A 17,239-nucleotide genomic window follows, 5' to 3' on the forward strand; every position below is an offset into this window, starting at 1 on the left:
CTTTTGAAAAGAGGGGGGGAAATTATGTAAAGCATAAACATTGAGACGATGAAATGTCATCGCTAAGCACTGACCTGAGTCTGCCACTGTTTACATGTTCTATAAATGTTCCGGCATTGACGTCAAACGCTTGCATGAGAGGAATGTTGTTTTCTGGGTAAACTTCTGTGTGGTGCGGAATTTCATTTCATACTGCTTTTTAGCGGTAGGGGAGGGTTTGGCTCGGTTTGAACATGTCCCAGTTGAAATAGAGCTCCTCATACCCCAATTTATTTATTTTATTTTTTAAACAGACCAGCATTTTATAGTGACGCACATGATCATTTAGTAATAATATGATCCCTCTGAGAAGCTGCAGCTACGTATTAGCAGTGGCACATTTTACAAAGAAAATCCCTGAAACATAAGTGAGTTTTTTTTGTTTTGAAGCTCAAAATCTAGTGTCACACTCTCTTAAGGGAGCCCTGGAAGCTTCCAAGGAAAACATTTGTATTGAAACAATTCTATTCATAAATCATAGACCTCAACCTTAGAAACAAATTATCATCTTGGGCATAACCAAGACAGCCAGTGAAGGACTCTTGATATTGTGTGTGTATTGTGGCCTGATCCAGAGAAAGTCCTTCAGCTGCCTATCTGCTCAAAAAAGAGCACCATCCCCCTCACAAATCCCCCTGGGCTCAAAGCAGTGATCATGGGCCCCTTCAGGATTCACACAACTTTATTTGTCAGCGATATAAATAGCGCCAGCCTTTAATGAAGTCTGACTTTCTCTGAGCTAAAATAGAACCCCTGTGGCCTATCTGCTTCTCAGCCACAACAGTGGAGTCTGCTGCAGGATGAAGTTACATGTTCACACACAGAAACACGTGATACCAGCGTACTGGAGACAAGAACCAAGGTGAGGTTGAAGTGTGTGCCACCTCGCTGGATTCAACAGCAAAGCATTCTGCCCTCCTTGGCATCTAGGCTGCTCATGGAACGTACCGATACAATGCCATACTATTTGGGTTTGAATAGTCACCACAGTGATTTGTAATGTAGTCAATTGCTGTGAACCACTAACCTCAGATGCCTAAGATCATTTGTCCAACACCACAATAACACATGCAGACAACACACCCTAACATTCTCTCTCTCTGTTGGATACACATTTTATAACAGTTGCCCTTCAAACAGATATTAAAAGACAGTCCTTGGGATCACATGCTGGAGGCAAAACATGCTGAGAGGACTCTGGTCCCTCCCAGAGGGAGCTCCGCTCAGCGACAGTTTCAGCACAAATGCATGAATCAATATTTGGAGAGCAGATCGTCCCAAATGGAGTTCCCTGGCCCGCTGCAGAGGACTCTGTGTGGGTAACGAGAGTCTGGGGACAGCGGGTCAACCAGGGCGTCTCTGGTGTCAGCCAGGATGAAAGAATCAGCGCATCCCCACCCACAACACCCATGGGACACTTCCTATTGAGGTAGTCCTGCATCCCCGTCCCGGGCAAAACTGCACATCATTGTATCGGGCCTGTCTAGGGCTTTTGAATGCTAGGAGGGGAGCATCAATAGTTGTATCCAGGTTTGGTCTGGAAACCAAAATTCACAGGGGAAAATATCTTAGGCTTATGCACATGTAGACACACAACTCTGGGGAACCTAGGGCTTCATAGAGGTCTATACAATATCACCTGGCCTCACACACCCATTCAAAAGTTTGGGGTCACTTAGAAATGTCCTTGTTTTTGAAAGAAAAGCAGATTTTTTGTCCATTAAAATAACATCAAATTGATCAGAAATACAGTGTAGACATTAATGTTGTAAATGACTATTAATGCTGGAAACGGCAGATTTTTAAATGGAATATCTACATAGGTGTACAAAGTCTCACTTATCAGCAACCATCACTCCAGCGTTCCAATGGCACATTGTGTTATCCAAGTATATCATTTAAAAAAAGCTAATTGATCATTATAAAACCCTTTTGCAATTATGTTAGCACAGCTTAAAAAAAACAGTGGTGCTGATTATAGAAGCAATAAAACTGTCCTTCTTTAGACTAGTTGAGTATCTGGAGCATCAGCATTTGTGGGTTCGATTACAGGCTCAAAATGGCCAGAAACAAATAACTATCTTCTGAAACTCGTCAGTTTATTCTTGTTCTGAGAAATGAAGGCTATTCCATGCGAGAAATTGCCAAGAAACTGAAGATCTCGTACAACGCTGTGTACTACTCCCTTTACAGGACAGCGCAAACTGTCTCTAACCAGAATAAAGAGGAGTGTGAGAACCCGGTGCACAACTGAGCAAGAGGACAAGTACATTACTGTCTAGTTTGAGAAACCGATGCCTCACAAGTCCTCAACTGGCAGCTTCATTAAAATAGTACCCGCAAAACACGTCTCAACGTCAACAGTGAAGAGGCGACTCCGGGATGCTGGTCTTCTAGGCAGAGTTGTAAAAAAAAAAAAAAAAAGGGGGGGGGAAAGAAGCCATCTCTCAGACTGGTCAATAAAAATAAATGATTAAGATGGGCAAAAGAACAGACACTGGACAGAGGAAGATTGGAAAGAAGTGGTATGGACAGACGAATCTAAGTTTGAGGTGTTCGGATCAAAAAGAACAACATTCGTGAGACGCAGAAAAAATGAAAAGATGCTGGAGGAGTGCTTGACGCCATCTGTCAAGCATCGTGGAGGCAATGTGATGGTCTGGGGGTGCTTTGGTGGTGGTAAAGTGGGAGATTTGTCCAGGGTAAAAGGGATCTTGAAGAAGGAAGGCTATCACTCCATTTTGCAACGCCATGCCGTACCCTGTGGAGGGTGCTTAAATTGGAGCCAATTTCCTCCTACAGCAGGACAATGACCCAAAGCACAGCTCCAAACTACCCAATAACTATTTTCGGGAAGAAGCAGTCAGCTGGTATTCTGTCTATAATGGAGTGGCCAGCACAGTCACCGGATCTCAACCCTATTGAGCGGCTGCGGGAGCCGCTTGACCGTATGGTAAGTAAGAAGTGCCCATCAAGCCAATCCACTGTGTGGTAGGTGCTTCAGGAAGCATGGGGTGAAATCTCTTCAGATTACCTCAACAATTTGACAACTAGAATGCCAAAGGTCTGCAAGGCTTTAATTGCTGCAACTAAAGGATTATTTGACGAAAGCAAAGTTTGAAGGACACAATTATTTCAATTAAAAATCATTATTTATAATTGTCAACTTCTTGACTATATTTCCTTTTAATTTTGCAACTCATTTCATGTATGATTTCATAGAAAACAAAGGCAATTTCTAAGTGACCCCAAACTTTAACGGTTGTGTGTGCACGCACTCACAAGACTGCTTTCTGCAATAATATCCTGCCTCTAAATATACCCCCGCCTGCCATGATAGGACTATACTCTAATTACTACGACTAACAATATCAGGTAAGAAGAGTAAACTCCCATTGCAATATTTTTAGCATTAGTATGGGATAAAATGTTTGTACATTCCTATTATTGATGTTTAAGGATTTCTGATCGGTTACGGGCCCATCACAATCTAAAAATCAGAAATGATTTTAGATAGAGTTGATTAAGAGAAAGGATTCAGCAGATATGACCAAGATAGGTGGAATAAGTTACACAATAAGCCTTTTAGGCGTTATTACGTTATGTCTAATTATAAGCTAGTCAGCTCAACAACATAGCATATCTAGAGCCAAGGTTGTCAGAGACTGTTGGTCTCTGACAGCTTCATGACAGCCAGCTGAGGTGAAGACAACTCCAGGACAGTACCTGTGACACGTCCCGTTGATAATGGAGTGCAGGGCAGGTAGCAATGTAGGTAAGGAAAGAGATGATTGTACCTGCTTTGTGTGTTCCCAGACAAACACACACACCCAACTCCACCACCCCAGACATGGGCGGGAGCACAGCACGGGGCTGGTAAACAGGCGTGACATGCCTGGGCGTTCATTATAGCACTGGAACATAAGAGGGGGGAGAGTGCTGCGGGTTGACAAGCCCTGGTGGTGACGGGGGGGCAATGCTATATTTAAATTTGTCTTAATTTAGCAGCCTCTAGGAAACAAACTTAGTACTCAAATAATACTGTGAATGTTCCCCCACACATCAATGTTGGTGGGTAGCAAAGGTCCTCTACTTGTGGGGAGTAGACTATAACAGACTCCTGTACAGGGCAGCTAGAAAACAGCAGGCCTGCTCTGCAGTCAGTCCCTCCATACATTTTTAACCCTCACATCGCCTTGCAAAACTCTTGCATCCATCTTGAAACTGAAAATGTACACAGAACATTCAAAATTCATAAAACTGTTACCCAAGGCCCCATATGATTCATAATGCGGTTTGAATGGACTAAGCCATTTTGGATCCGTCAGAACAAGGACCACAACAAATCAAGCAGAGTATGACTAAACAACAAGAGCCTTTTTTAAGACAACCCCTTAATTAGGCCTATCACAAGGCACACCTAATTTGAGCATGGCAAATTGAAACTAAAAATCAAGGATTTCTAAAAAGATTAGGCCTACTAAATTAGCTCCTATTCAAACTACCAACCATCATATCCAAGGAACCAGCCAAGCCTAGTACCTTCCCTGCATAGTGTGGAAGAATGAGGGCTAATGGTGGGATCATGGGTTGTTTCAGAAAGGGGTTGTCGGTGTAAATGGGACTATCAAACATTCCATCTCAATAAGGATCTGGACCACATGAAAGACCCTAGTGATTCCTGGTTGGATCACAGTTCCGACGCATACGTCTGCACTTGACTGCTCATAATTACAGGTCCCTGTTGCAGTGAGGGTTGTGGGCAGCCCCCAGCAGCTGGCTGCAGTGCGTAGCCTCGCACTAGCATATACCCCGCTCTAAGAAAAACATCTGCAAACTCCAAAACCGTTTTTACGTAGCAACCGGCCCAGAGCCTCAGAACATGCAGGGGTTTAAAAGGACTATCTGTATAGCTGGACTGCAACAGTCATGACACAGTTGGCAATAACTGAACTCAAGTTTCAATACCAGCCTATTGCCTTCTCAGCCTGATTAATTGACAGCCTTTCAAAGAAGAACGTTTTACAACCGTGTACAATTTGCATCATGTGATTACTTCGTGACACATGGGCCAAAGGAGGACCAGGGCAGTGAACAATTACAAGGTAGTGACTAGTGACTGAGGCATAACTGTGACAAAGCACCTTGTGCCACTAAACCAATTGGTTAAAAGGCATGACTGTGAAAGTGTGTTGTGTCCTAGCAACCTTGTTCTAGGCCCCATATAAGCCACATCAATCCATTGTTGACATCACCGCAGCATCATTCAAAGAAACTGGAACAAATCAATGTTGTACCTCATCCAGTGAGCATAGACATCTGACCACTGTACAGATGTACAAGCCAAAGTGGAGGGTGGTAACAGCCAGCTGCAGGTAGAGGGAGATATCATAATGAAGCCACAGGCTGATTAATGAATGTCATCATGTTCAAGTGAAATGACCAGAAGGGAGAAAAAGATTAATGTTTGCATGCCATTGATTTCACATGGTGTGTTACAATGATATAGCCTAATGATGATATAGACCTCCAAGCCAATATCAGCTATATCAGATATCCAAGTGTATGCTGCTCCCAAGTCTAGCCACTAAGTCTAGCAAGACGAAGGAGCTGATCGTGGACTATAGTAAAAGGAGGACCGAACAGGCCTACATTAACGGGGCTGTAGTGGAGTGGGTCGAGAGTATCAAGTTCCTTGGTGTCCACATCACCAATGAACGATCATGGTCCAAACACAACAAGACAGTTGTGAAGAGGGCACAACACCTGTTGCATTCAGCACGTGACAAATACAATTTGAAGAGTTATTGTTGAATCACTTGAAATCAGCTTGAAATACAGTAAACATTGAATAAGTCTGAACATCTCTTAAATTTACTTCTAACAATTACATTTCTGATGCTGATCCTTAAAATACAGGACATGTAGCCTAGTTTGTGTGCATAAACATGTCTACAACTAAGTTATATAATTACAGGAGGATTTTCAGGAGACTAAGCCAGTGACAAATCAATCTAGTTTATTTAGCTCACCTATCACCTAGCTTTAATTGCCACCCTACTAATGAGTTTACTCATAGTTGATTTTTTCTTTGAAGAATGTCAATGTGATTTGTCTGAAACAGAATGGCAGGTTTGACAGGGTCAGGTATCTGGTTGCTGCAAATTCATTCAGTCACCCATTCAGTTGCAAATCTGTAATCCATCTAATCCCAAATGATTCCCTCTGATCTGCAGCAGTAAGTGCTGCTTCTCCATGATCAAAATCAAGGTTTGATTAATACAAAATATTGCCAGGCCTTCAAGTGGCGCAGCGGTCTTAGGCACTGCATCGCAGAGTTGCGGCGTCAATACAGCCTGGGGTTCGTTCCCAAACGGCCGTGACCGGGAGTCCCGTAGGGTGGCGCACAACTGGCCCAGCGTCGTCCGGGTTAGGGAACAGTTTGGCCAGGAGGTATTAACTTGACTCCTCTCGCTCAAGCGACTCCTTGTAGCGGGCCGGGCGCTTGCAAGCTGGCTTCCGGGTTAAGCGAGCAGGTGTTAAGAAGCGCGGCTTGGTGGGTCATGTTTTGGAGGACACAAGACTCGACCTTTGCATCTCCCTAGCCCGTTGGGGAGTTGCAGCGAGAAGATTGTGATCACGAGATTTGGGAGAAAGAGACAAAAAAACTAATATTGCCATATGCAGGAAGAGTCCACTGCACTGGTTGTGTGTCAGTCGCACCATGCACACAAAGCCTTTCCCTGTAAACTATAATACCCGCTTAAAGTCAGACAGAGCCATCAGTGATAGTCAAACCAACACACACCACCTGATGAGACACTTTTTTCTCCAGTGTCAAAACAGCTTACTGCATGCAGCTTACACACGCAAACAAATACACCAGGCACAGAAACAAAGGCAAGCCATTAAAAGGTATAGGGTAGACAGTTGTACGTCTGCTACTTATATAACCACAGTTCACATCATGGAGTAAATGGCAGCTTAGTCTCAATACATCAGGGCATATGGAAGGAGCAAGGGCATAGACTCACCTCTAGCCGATTAGAATGGTCAGAACCAGTTACGGAGCCCAATAGCCTTAAAGTCACTGATATCATGAGGTTGGATTATCATACACAACTGTTCAAATGTTTGGGGCCACTTGGAAAACAAGGACATTTTTTTTTCTCCATTTTGCAGGTACTATTTAATGAAGCTGCCAGTTGAGGACTTGTTTGGCGCCTGTTTCTCTAACTAGACACACTAATGTACTCTTGCTCAGTTGTGCACCGGGGCCTCCCACTCCTCTTTCTATTCTGGTTAGAGACAGTTTGTGCTGTTCTGTGAAGGGAGTTGTACATAGCGTTGTACAAGATCTTCAGTTTCTTGGCAATTTCTCGCATGGAATAGTCTTCATTTCTCAGAACAAGAATAAACTGACGAGTTTCAGAAGAAAGTTTTTCGTTTCTGGCCATTTTGAGCCTGTAATCGAACCCACAAATGCTGATGCTCCAGATACTCAACTAGTCTAAAGAAGGACAGTTTTAATGCTTCTTTAAATCAGAACAACAGTTTTCAGCTGTGCTAACATAATTGCAAAAGGGTTATCTAATTATCAATTAGCCTTTTAAATGATAAACTTGGATTAGCTAACAACGTGCCACTGGAACACAGGAGTGATGGTTGCTGATAATGGGCCTTTGTACGCCTACGTAGATATTCCATAATTTTTTTTTTTTTTAAATCAGCTGTTTCCAGCTACAACAGTAATTTACAACATTAACAATGTCCTACACTGTATTTCTGATCAATTTCATGTTATTTTAATGGACTTTTTCGTTGTTGCTTTTCTTCAAAAACAAGGACATTTCTAAGTGGGCCCAAACGTTTGAACGGTAGTGTATGTCTGGAGAAACAGTAACATTTACAAAGCCCATATCAGATGGACCAAACCACTGATATCGTGTGAGGTTGGATCATCATAAAACCTATATGTCTGGCCTTAGCAATGGTAACACTGCTAAAACGGGTGCAGCCAGGAAGCTTCCGGTGGAGGGTAACCATTGTTGCCGCAGGTCAGGTCCCCGTCACTTTATGATCCTAGTTGAGCCGATCAAAGGACCTGGCATTCCATCCATTTCCTGTGGTCTTGGTGGTGAAGCTTTTTATAAACATGTTACGTGTTAAGGCCTTGTCTACTGAGTCTGTGGGCAACAAAGATCTCCATTCACAGGGTCTAGTTTTTGTAACAGGCTGGTGTTAACAAACCTGAGCGAAAACCCCTTCAGTAGCACCTCATAGTTCAAGGGAAATTCTACTAAAGTTACTAAAACTTTTCACAGAATTAAAGTACAAGGTGTCAAGACAGTCTGGGAGCAGAAAAACCTTGGTGCCTTTGGTAAACTAACTCACACTGCTTCCCCCCCTTACTAGCGCCAACTTTGCTGATAGCTACTTTGAGGAAAAATGTACTGTATGATATGTGGTTGTCCAACCTAGCCATCTTAAGATGAATACACTGAGCTAAATTACTCAAATGTAAATGTATCCCCCAAATTGCTGACCCACTAAAATGTCAAATCCTGAAATACTTTGTAGCTGTAAAGTGGGGAGCACATCTGGGTGCGTAGTTTATCTTGAGCATAGTCCTTGACATGATAGAACATGTATGCTCATTGTTGTAATAGTTAACACCTTATTTAAAGAACCAGCCTTTGCCTAGCCTATTATCTACCCATCCATCTAGGACCCATTTTATATGAAAACACAAACCAGGTAAAGTCCCCAAAAAGGTCCTGTCTCAGATTCTTTAAAACATGATTAAATCACCATTACCAAATCAAAATGTCAGCACTATCCTGTCATGTTTTTCACAAATTAACCGTACCAAGGTCAGTGCCAGCGGGACAATTCATGAAGGTTAGAAAACCAAAAGGAAATGCGCACATCCACTTATTTGAACAGGTGTCGGGTAAACAAGGGGAGCATATGCAAGAGAACCACCCACATGCTGCTCTATAGCCGTTCCGCTCTGTTGATTTAAGCACGAGTGAGCAGTAAATCCATCCCGTCCTCTCAGCGCACACTAGCACATAGAAGCTGTAGAAGACTGACTCCAAAACTTGAGTGGCCGTAGTCGGTTTCTATGCATTCCTTTTAAAAAGTCCTTCCCTGAAAAGCAGCTTCAACAACAACAGACAAGTGACAGACAAAAACACTACACCTCTAGTCACAACACCACAACAGTCCTACAAAAAAATGACATCCTCTCAGGTGCTCAGACATGCACCCACCCTTCCCCTGCCCTCAACCCCCTGTATGACTCACCAGCACTGGGCATGGCAGACACTTGGGACTGGGGCAGCAGCTCCAGAGGTTGCTCCCTGCTGGACACGGCGTCTGAGGAGAAGCAGGACTCGGTCTCATAGATGGTCTGCAACATTGCGCACAGCCCCGGCACTGTGGGCCTTAAAAGCATGCCAGTGCAAGGGCGTCCTTCCAATACATATGGGAAAACAAAAAAAACTATCCAGGCAAGTTTCAGATGCAGAAAATTAGAAAACCTTGGACTAGATGAGAAGGTGAACACTGCGAAATCCCTCTCAAATCTTTAAAGAAAACTCCAGAATTCCTCTTCTAGAGATGAAACAACTGATGGAGAGAGATCCTTGAAGTTCCATGGCTCAAACAGAACTGTAGTGTCTCCAGGTGAATAGTGAGAGTTGTTCCAAGCACAGGCTACAGAAGAAACAAAACAAGTAGTTTCGCCAGAGGCGAGTAGACCAGCACTGAACCACTCAGAGGAGCAAAGTTAAAATACACACCGCCCTCTTGGAGTTACGTAGCCTTCTCAAAACACCACGTTTGAAAAACTGTCAAGCTGGGGAAAATAAATAGCAGGCAAAAAAAGGCCATGTGAATCTCGTCCAAAAAGCACCAGTCGTCTGTGTGGAAAGCAGAGTAGACGTGGACACAGTCAGCTCAAGAGTCTGGCTGTCACTGTGTCGGCGAAGATCTGAGAGCGCCACGGGAGAGATCAGTGAATGGCGAGAGGAGAGTGAGAAGGAGGAGCGAGATAGAGAAGAGGGGGAGTGAGAAGCTGGGGGGGGGGGGGGGGAGGAAAAAAAAGCTGAAAATAGATCACTAGGAGGTTGTGTAGACGGTGCTCGGGAGGTAGACTTTTGTTGATGGCATTGAATGTTAACCTCCTAGTCTCTCCTCCTACTGCAGCGTGTCCTCCTCCTTGTTCTCTTCACAAAGGCAGCGCTGCTGTACTCTGCATCTGCCACAGAGGAGAAAGCAGTCAGAACCACCCATCACCTCAACCAGTGGTAGACGAATTAAAACCTGCAGCGTCTTTCCAAAAAGGGGTTGGCCCCTAGCCTAAATCTCCTTTTGTTTTTCTTCCTGTTTGTTTATTTTTCCGGTAACTTCTACCCAACCCCCCCCCTGCTGTGTTGCGGAGCACAGAGGTAGAAGAGGAGCGCTACTGAGTTTACAGACTGGGCTGCTCAGGGTGGCTGGAAATAGCTGCCGAGTAGCAGGGGAGGGGCGGGGCTAGGGCTATAAATAGAGACGAGAGCTGAGGGTGTTTGAGAAGGCAGAGAGAGGAGGAGAGGGAAAGGAGGGGACCTTGTTCATTCAAATAGCACTGAGCCAATCGAGCGCTGTTCCCAGTGCCGAGGGGGGTGGGGGATACAGTGCCACCATTGGAACCTTGAAGTGCAAGGACTGACAAGCAAAATGGCTAATGTAGGCAGACAAAGTCGGTTAAACACTCACATCCTGCAAATGATCGGAAAAGCTTTGCTAGCACCAAATGTTTCTGCACATTAGGGGTAAATCTAAGTATTTATTATCGAGCCTAACTGCGTCAACAGCTCGCTCGGGTCGCCATTCCACCAACACAAGTGGTTTAGACTAGCAATCTCTCCACAGATGTCAAGTGTAGCACAATTTGTTGCACCAGATATGTTAAAAAGTTATTTCATGAGTTAGCCGCTTCTGGATGAGTAGCCATTAGGCTTACATTTACAGGCTAAACTAAGTACTAACCAGCAGGACAAAATGTGCATGAAAATAAAGTTGCAACTTACCATTTTTCAAACATATTCAAATCGTACCATCAATGTGTAGAAACAAAGCAAACATTGTAACCTACATATAAACAATATTGCCAAATGATTCAGAATAAAATACCCGCAATTGATAACACACACTTCTTACATAATATTGTCTGTGACTCCAAGGGCTAATAAACAACTGTTGATGGCTTGCTGTGTTCAGATTGGAGAGTGAAACAATGGATGACATTGCACCAGGAATCCCAAGTCAGCCATGCCTGGCTATGTTAGCCACATTATTCTCAGATGGTCACAGTGCCATTTTAAACTCAAATGGTTATGAGGGACTTGGCCGGGGACCCATCAAAGAGGGGGTTTCTCCAGTCCACAGCAGATGTGATAGGACTTTCCATCTGTGCCAACAAATGCTCCCTATTAATATGTGTAGCCAAACTGTGTGTGTGTTAAATCTCCTTCACTATAGTGATGCATGCATATTAAGAAGCATCCTCCTTCTCCTTAACCAGTAGCTCCGACCACAAGCCTCGTTGAAATGCGTCGCAAACAGATTCAACACGAAAGTCAGTCTTACTTAGAAGTTAAGAGAAAGTTAAAGACAGTTGCTGCTTGGCATAGACAAGAGCCAAGTGCTTTTTTTGAACTTCTGCCACTGGGCAACCAGCTCCGACCAACTGTGGCTCTCTAAGATGTGAATAGACTGGATGCACCACCTGCCACTCCAAACGACCATGACTACAATTAGCTAGAAGGCAGTTTGTGAGAATTCTAAGCCCACCTGACAAAAGGAGTGGGGTCCAGCTAGATATCTCAGCATTGAGAAAAGAGTAGAGCAGCAGTCTTGTGCATTGCCAAAACTCTTATCCAACCCCTTCTCCTGACATTACTCTCCACTCACCCCCATTATTTATAGGTGGATGTATCCTTCTGGCTTCCTGACGTACATTGGGTTATATTAGCTTGAGGCAAATGGAGGAGGGGTGGGGAGAGGCCTCAACGTTTTCTTCTGTACATTTTTTGGGGCATAGGATGAACTTGCGCAGTTAATGTCAAGGACTTGTGGTTAACTTTGTTTGACAGAGGCCCTCTGTTTGGCGTAAGCTGGGCTTGACCCAATTAAGAGCCAACCAATCCAAATATACAACCCTCACCTGCAAGAAACCTGGAGGGAGGCAAAACACGCTAAACAAACTGAGGTTTTGTAAATCTTGGGCTGTGGATCAAGCTGGGCTCTAACTGAGGAGATTCATCTCAAGACTGCATTCCTCTGCAGTCTTAAAAGGCCAGGGCTATTCTACTGGCGGCCCAGATACGTCCCGTTTATTAATTTAGCCCTGTGATCAAGTTTGAACATTAATAAAAAAAGACCTGAAAAAAAAATCCCTGCCAAAATGACAAGTACTATGGTGGTTGTCTATAGTGTAGTTTCTAGCGTCTATTTTTTGTTCATATGAATTTGGCTCTAGCATTTGAACAGTTTAAACTACAAAATATTATGACCCTCCTCCTGAAGTATACAACTCAAGAACACATATGTGCCTTCTGTTTCCCTCAGACTCACAAGTACTTGTTAGTTTTTCCCCCTCACACTCCTAACAAAAGAAACACCAAAGACTACTTCCTTCAGACTGGAATTTGTCATTACCTGATGACATATGTTTGTGTTATTTATTGAGATGTTTAGTTCAGATTTTAAAATGACAATCTTTTAAAACTTCTTCGGGATCGGTGTCCCTTCCACGGGACGGTTGAGCTAACATATACTAATCGCATTAGCCTGAGGTTGTAAGTAACAAGAACATTTCCCAGGACATACACATATCTGATAGTCAGAAAGCTTAAATTGTTAATCTAACTGCACAGTCCAAATTACAGTAGCTATTACAGTGAAATAATACCATACTATTGTTTGAGGAGAGTGCACAGTTTTGAACATGAAAAGTTAAACAAATTAGGCATATTTGGAAAGTCTCGACAATTTAACAGAAATGCAAATGGTTCATTTGATCAGTCTAAAGCTTCGCTCATACACTGCCGCCATCTACCTGGCCAAAATCTAAATTGCAGCGGGCTGGAATAATACATTACGGACTCATTACGGCATTTCAAAGATGGTACAAAAAAAACACAAGAGAACGGTTGTTTTTTCTTGGTATAAGCTTTTACCAGATCTATTGTGTAATATTCTCCTACATTCTTTCCAAACTTCAAAGTGTTTCCTTTCAAACGGTACCAATAATATGCATATCATTGCTTCAGGGCCTGAGTTACCCAAATCTAACTGCCTGTATGTCATTTTAGATTAAAATTTTAAAAATATATAAAAAATATATTTTTAAAGTGGCGGATCCTTATCTTTTAATAGTTAAAATAGTAAGTGAGAGCTGCACCTTTCTCTTTTCAATGAGAAAAATATTTTGGTTGCACCTCAACTTACGTGGGACGTGGGTTGAGTGCCCTCCACTTCTTCCCCAATTACTTTCTGCAACATTTAATTTTAAGAAGTGCTTTATTGGTGTGTGCGCGCGTTTCTTTTCTTCTTTTTTACAGTTCTTCCGAAGAATAGTCACATGTGGAAAATGTCTGGCACGCCTGCAATTCATTTGTATTTTATTACACATCTGGCCCCCGTAAGAATATAGTTGGATAGCCCTGGGCTAGGCTGTATCAACGACTCCTCAACAGTGCGAAAGACAAATGGTTATGTTCTGGAGCTTATTCAACCAGAATCTGGGAAGGTTCTAGAGAATTCTCAAGACTGTAAAGGACAACATCTGGTCTTGAATTCACAGATCTCTATCCATCTCCATCTATATATATGAGAGCGAGAGAGAGAGATAGATAGATCTCTATCACACACACGAGGAAGGAATCCCAAAGCTAAAGACCAGTGGAAACCTCCTGCATGTCAATATCAAAATTAAAGTGAAGCAGCAGAGAGACACTGAAATAGTCATGCAAGCCGTAACAAAAAAAACAACAAAAAGAGGACAAGCTAAAAAAATGTTTAAAAAAATGTAAAACACACGAGACGACCGACTGCGAGCAATTGCAGGAAAGGCCTCCAATGAGTCAGTTACATGGAAATCCTTTACGAGACATTCCCATTCACACTTCCTCAGTGGGTGAGTTTACTATGAGAGAGGTGCATCATAACTGCCCCGCTGAGGACCGGGCCCTGACCCAACAGACGTCAGGGCGCGCAAATGCAGAACTGACACCAGTGTCGGAGAACTGAGGTTAACTTCAAATGTGCTCTATGGCTGAGCGGAACTCCCCTATGATTATAATGGTAATTAGGAAAAACTAATGGTTACAGAGATTATAATTTCACTAACAGATAACTGCAAGAAACAGAGGATGAATTTGTCATTTCCCAATTTGGTCAAAAATGCTTCTTTGCCAACATAACCAATAAAGCTGGGAAATGTCAGGGACCTTTTGATAAGATATTATCAAAATACTTAGATGCCAATATATGGCAATTTGATGTTCCAAACATATTGCTCACTAAGTCTGCCTCAGAGAGACAAGAGAAAATGAGAAAACGAGGTTTGATCAGTCAGGGAAATAAATGTGCTGAAAACATATTGGCTCACTATTTATAAATAAGCAATAGGATAAAAATACAGGAGTTCTGGCACAGGTACAGACGACTAGCGCTAGCTAACACTACCTACAGTAGAAAAAATTATAATACTTGGGTCAAATATCAATGTCGCCCAAAATTAATATTGTGATGTGTAACTATTGATTTTTCAACACATTACTAATACTTTACACACCACATAAGCTGCTGCTAGTCACTGGACCCCTACCTACAGTTGACGTCGGAGGTTTACATACACCTTAGCCAAATACATTTAAAGTCAATTTCTCAATTCCTGGCATTTAATCCTAGTAAAAAAAAGTCTTAGGTCAGTTAGGATCACCACTATTTTAAGAATGTGAAATGTCAGAATAACAGTAAAGAGAATGATTTATTTCAGCTTTTATTGCTTCCCAGTGGGTCAGACGTTTATACTAATTGAGTGTATTTGCTAGAATTAAATTGTTTAACTTGGGTCAAACGTTTCAGGTAGCCTTCCACAATAAGTTGGGTGAATTTTGGCCCATTCTTCCTGACAGAGCTGGTGTAACTGAGTCAGGTTTGTATGCCTCCTTGCCCGCACAAGCTTTTTCAGTTCTGCCCACAAATTTTCCTTGGGATTGAAGTCAGGACTTTGTGATGGTCACTCCAATACCTTGACTTTGTTGTCCTTAAGCCATTTTGCCACAACTTTGGAAGTACTTGGGGTCATTGTCCATTTGGAAGACCCATTTGCGACCAAGCTTTAACTTCCTGACTGATGTCTTGAGATGTTGCTTCAATATATCCATATACTTTTCCATCCTCATGACACCATCTATTTGGTGAAGTTCACCAGTCCCTCCTGCAGCAAAGCACCCCCACAACATGCTGCAACCCCCGTGCTTCATGGTTGGGATGGTGTTCTTCGGCTTGCAAGCATCCCCCTTTTTCCTCCAAACATGATGGTCATTATGACCAAATAGTCCTATTTTTGTTTCATCAGACCAGAGAACATTTCTCCAAAAAGTATGATCTTTGTCCCCATGTGCATTTGCAAACCGTAATCTGGCTTTTTAACAGCGGTTTTGGAGCAGTGGCTTCTTCCTTGCTGAGCAGCCTTTCAGGTTATGTCGATATAGGACTCGTTTTACTGTGGATATAGATACTTTTGTACCCGTCTCCTCCAGCATCTTCACAAGGTCCTTTGCTGTTGTTCTGGGATTGATTAGCACTTTTTGCACCAAAGTACGTTCATCTAGAGGAGACAGAACGCGTCTCCTTCCTGAGCGGTATGACGGCTGTGTGGTCCCATAGTGTTTATACTTGCATACTATTGTTTGTATAGATGAACGTGGTACCTTCAGGCATTTGGAAATTGCCAAGGATGAACCAGACTTGAAGGTCTACAATTGTTTTTCTGAGGTCTTGGCTTATTTCTTTTGATTTTCCATAGATGTCAAGCAAAGAGGCACTGAGTTTGAAGGTAGGCCTTGAAATACATCCACAGGTACACCTCCAATTGACTCAAATTATGTCAATTAGCCTATCAGAAGCTTCTAAAGCCATGACATCATTTTCTGGAATTTTCCAAGCTGTTTAAAAGGCACAGTATGTAAACTTCTGACCCACTGGAATTGTGATACAGTGAATTCTAAGTGAAATAATCTGTCTGTAAACAATAGTTGGAAAAATTACTTGTCTTGTGCACAAAGTAGATGTCTTAACCGACTTGCCAAAACTATAGTTTGTTAACAAGAAATTTGTGGAGTGGTTGAAAAATGAGTTTTAAATGACTCCAACCTAAGTGTATGTAAACTTCCGACTTCAACTGTATATGTACACTACATAGCTACCTCAATTACCTCATACCCCTGCATATCAACTCGGTGCTGTTACTCCCTGTATATAGCCATGTTATTCTCTACTCATTATTATAGCCATGTTATTTGTACTCGTTCTTTTTATTCACGTCACCATTTTATACACATTTTTCTTTAACTCCACATTATTGGAAAAGGACCTAAGTAAGTAAGCAGTTCACTGTTAGTCTACACCCACTGTCTACGAAGCATGTGACCAAATAAATTGTATTTTATAACCAACGAATAAAAAAGACATCTCAATGTAATGGCTTTGTTATAATTAGGAAATGGAGTAGGAGGGACCATTAAAATTATAACTTTTACGGTTTTTAGGCATGTTATTATGCAAAATATGAATTTCTGCAGAATTGGAATATGCAGTGTTTAAGTGATGCACCCGCACATACAGTGCAGTCGGAAAGTATTCAGATCCAAAAAACAATTATTCATTTATTTAAAATAAAAACCTTATTTTTGCTATGAGACACGAAATTCAGTTCAGGTGCATCCATTGTTCATCCTTGAGGTGTTTCTACAACTTGGAGTCACACACACACACCTCTATAAAAAGATCCCACAGTTGACAGTGCATGTCAGAGCAAAAACCAAGCAATGAGGTCAAAGGAATTGTCCATAGAGCACCGAGACAAGATTGTCGCTTCACAGACCTGGGGAAGGGTTCTCAAAATTCTGCCGCATTGAAG

At 42.4% G+C, this 17,239-nt stretch overlaps 1 protein-coding gene across 5 annotated transcripts in view; it reads right to left on the reverse strand.

Annotated features, from left to right (window-relative positions):
• LOC139538026 (histone deacetylase 5-like) overlaps positions 1 to 17,239 on the reverse strand; it is a 98,153-nt gene that overhangs the window by 62,306 nt on the left and 18,608 nt on the right. For 2 of the 5 annotated variants that reach the window (XM_071340120.1, XM_071340043.1), the window contains exon 1: positions 9,349 to 10,081. The exons of 1 other annotated variant lie outside the window; for it this stretch is intronic. In XM_071340120.1, the coding sequence (XP_071196221.1) occupies positions 9,349 to 9,499 (151 nt within the window). In that variant the 5' untranslated portion in view covers positions 9,500 to 10,081. Of the gene's footprint in view, positions 1 to 9,348; positions 10,082 to 17,239 lie in introns of those variants that run through there. 2 more of the 5 variants (XM_071339983.1, XM_071340067.1) reach the window with 2 other exon arrangements.

This window comes from Salvelinus alpinus, chromosome 1, assembly GCF_045679555.1.
Source record: "Salvelinus alpinus chromosome 1, SLU_Salpinus.1, whole genome shotgun sequence".
Taxonomy (NCBI): domain Eukaryota; kingdom Metazoa; phylum Chordata; class Actinopteri; order Salmoniformes; family Salmonidae; genus Salvelinus; species Salvelinus alpinus.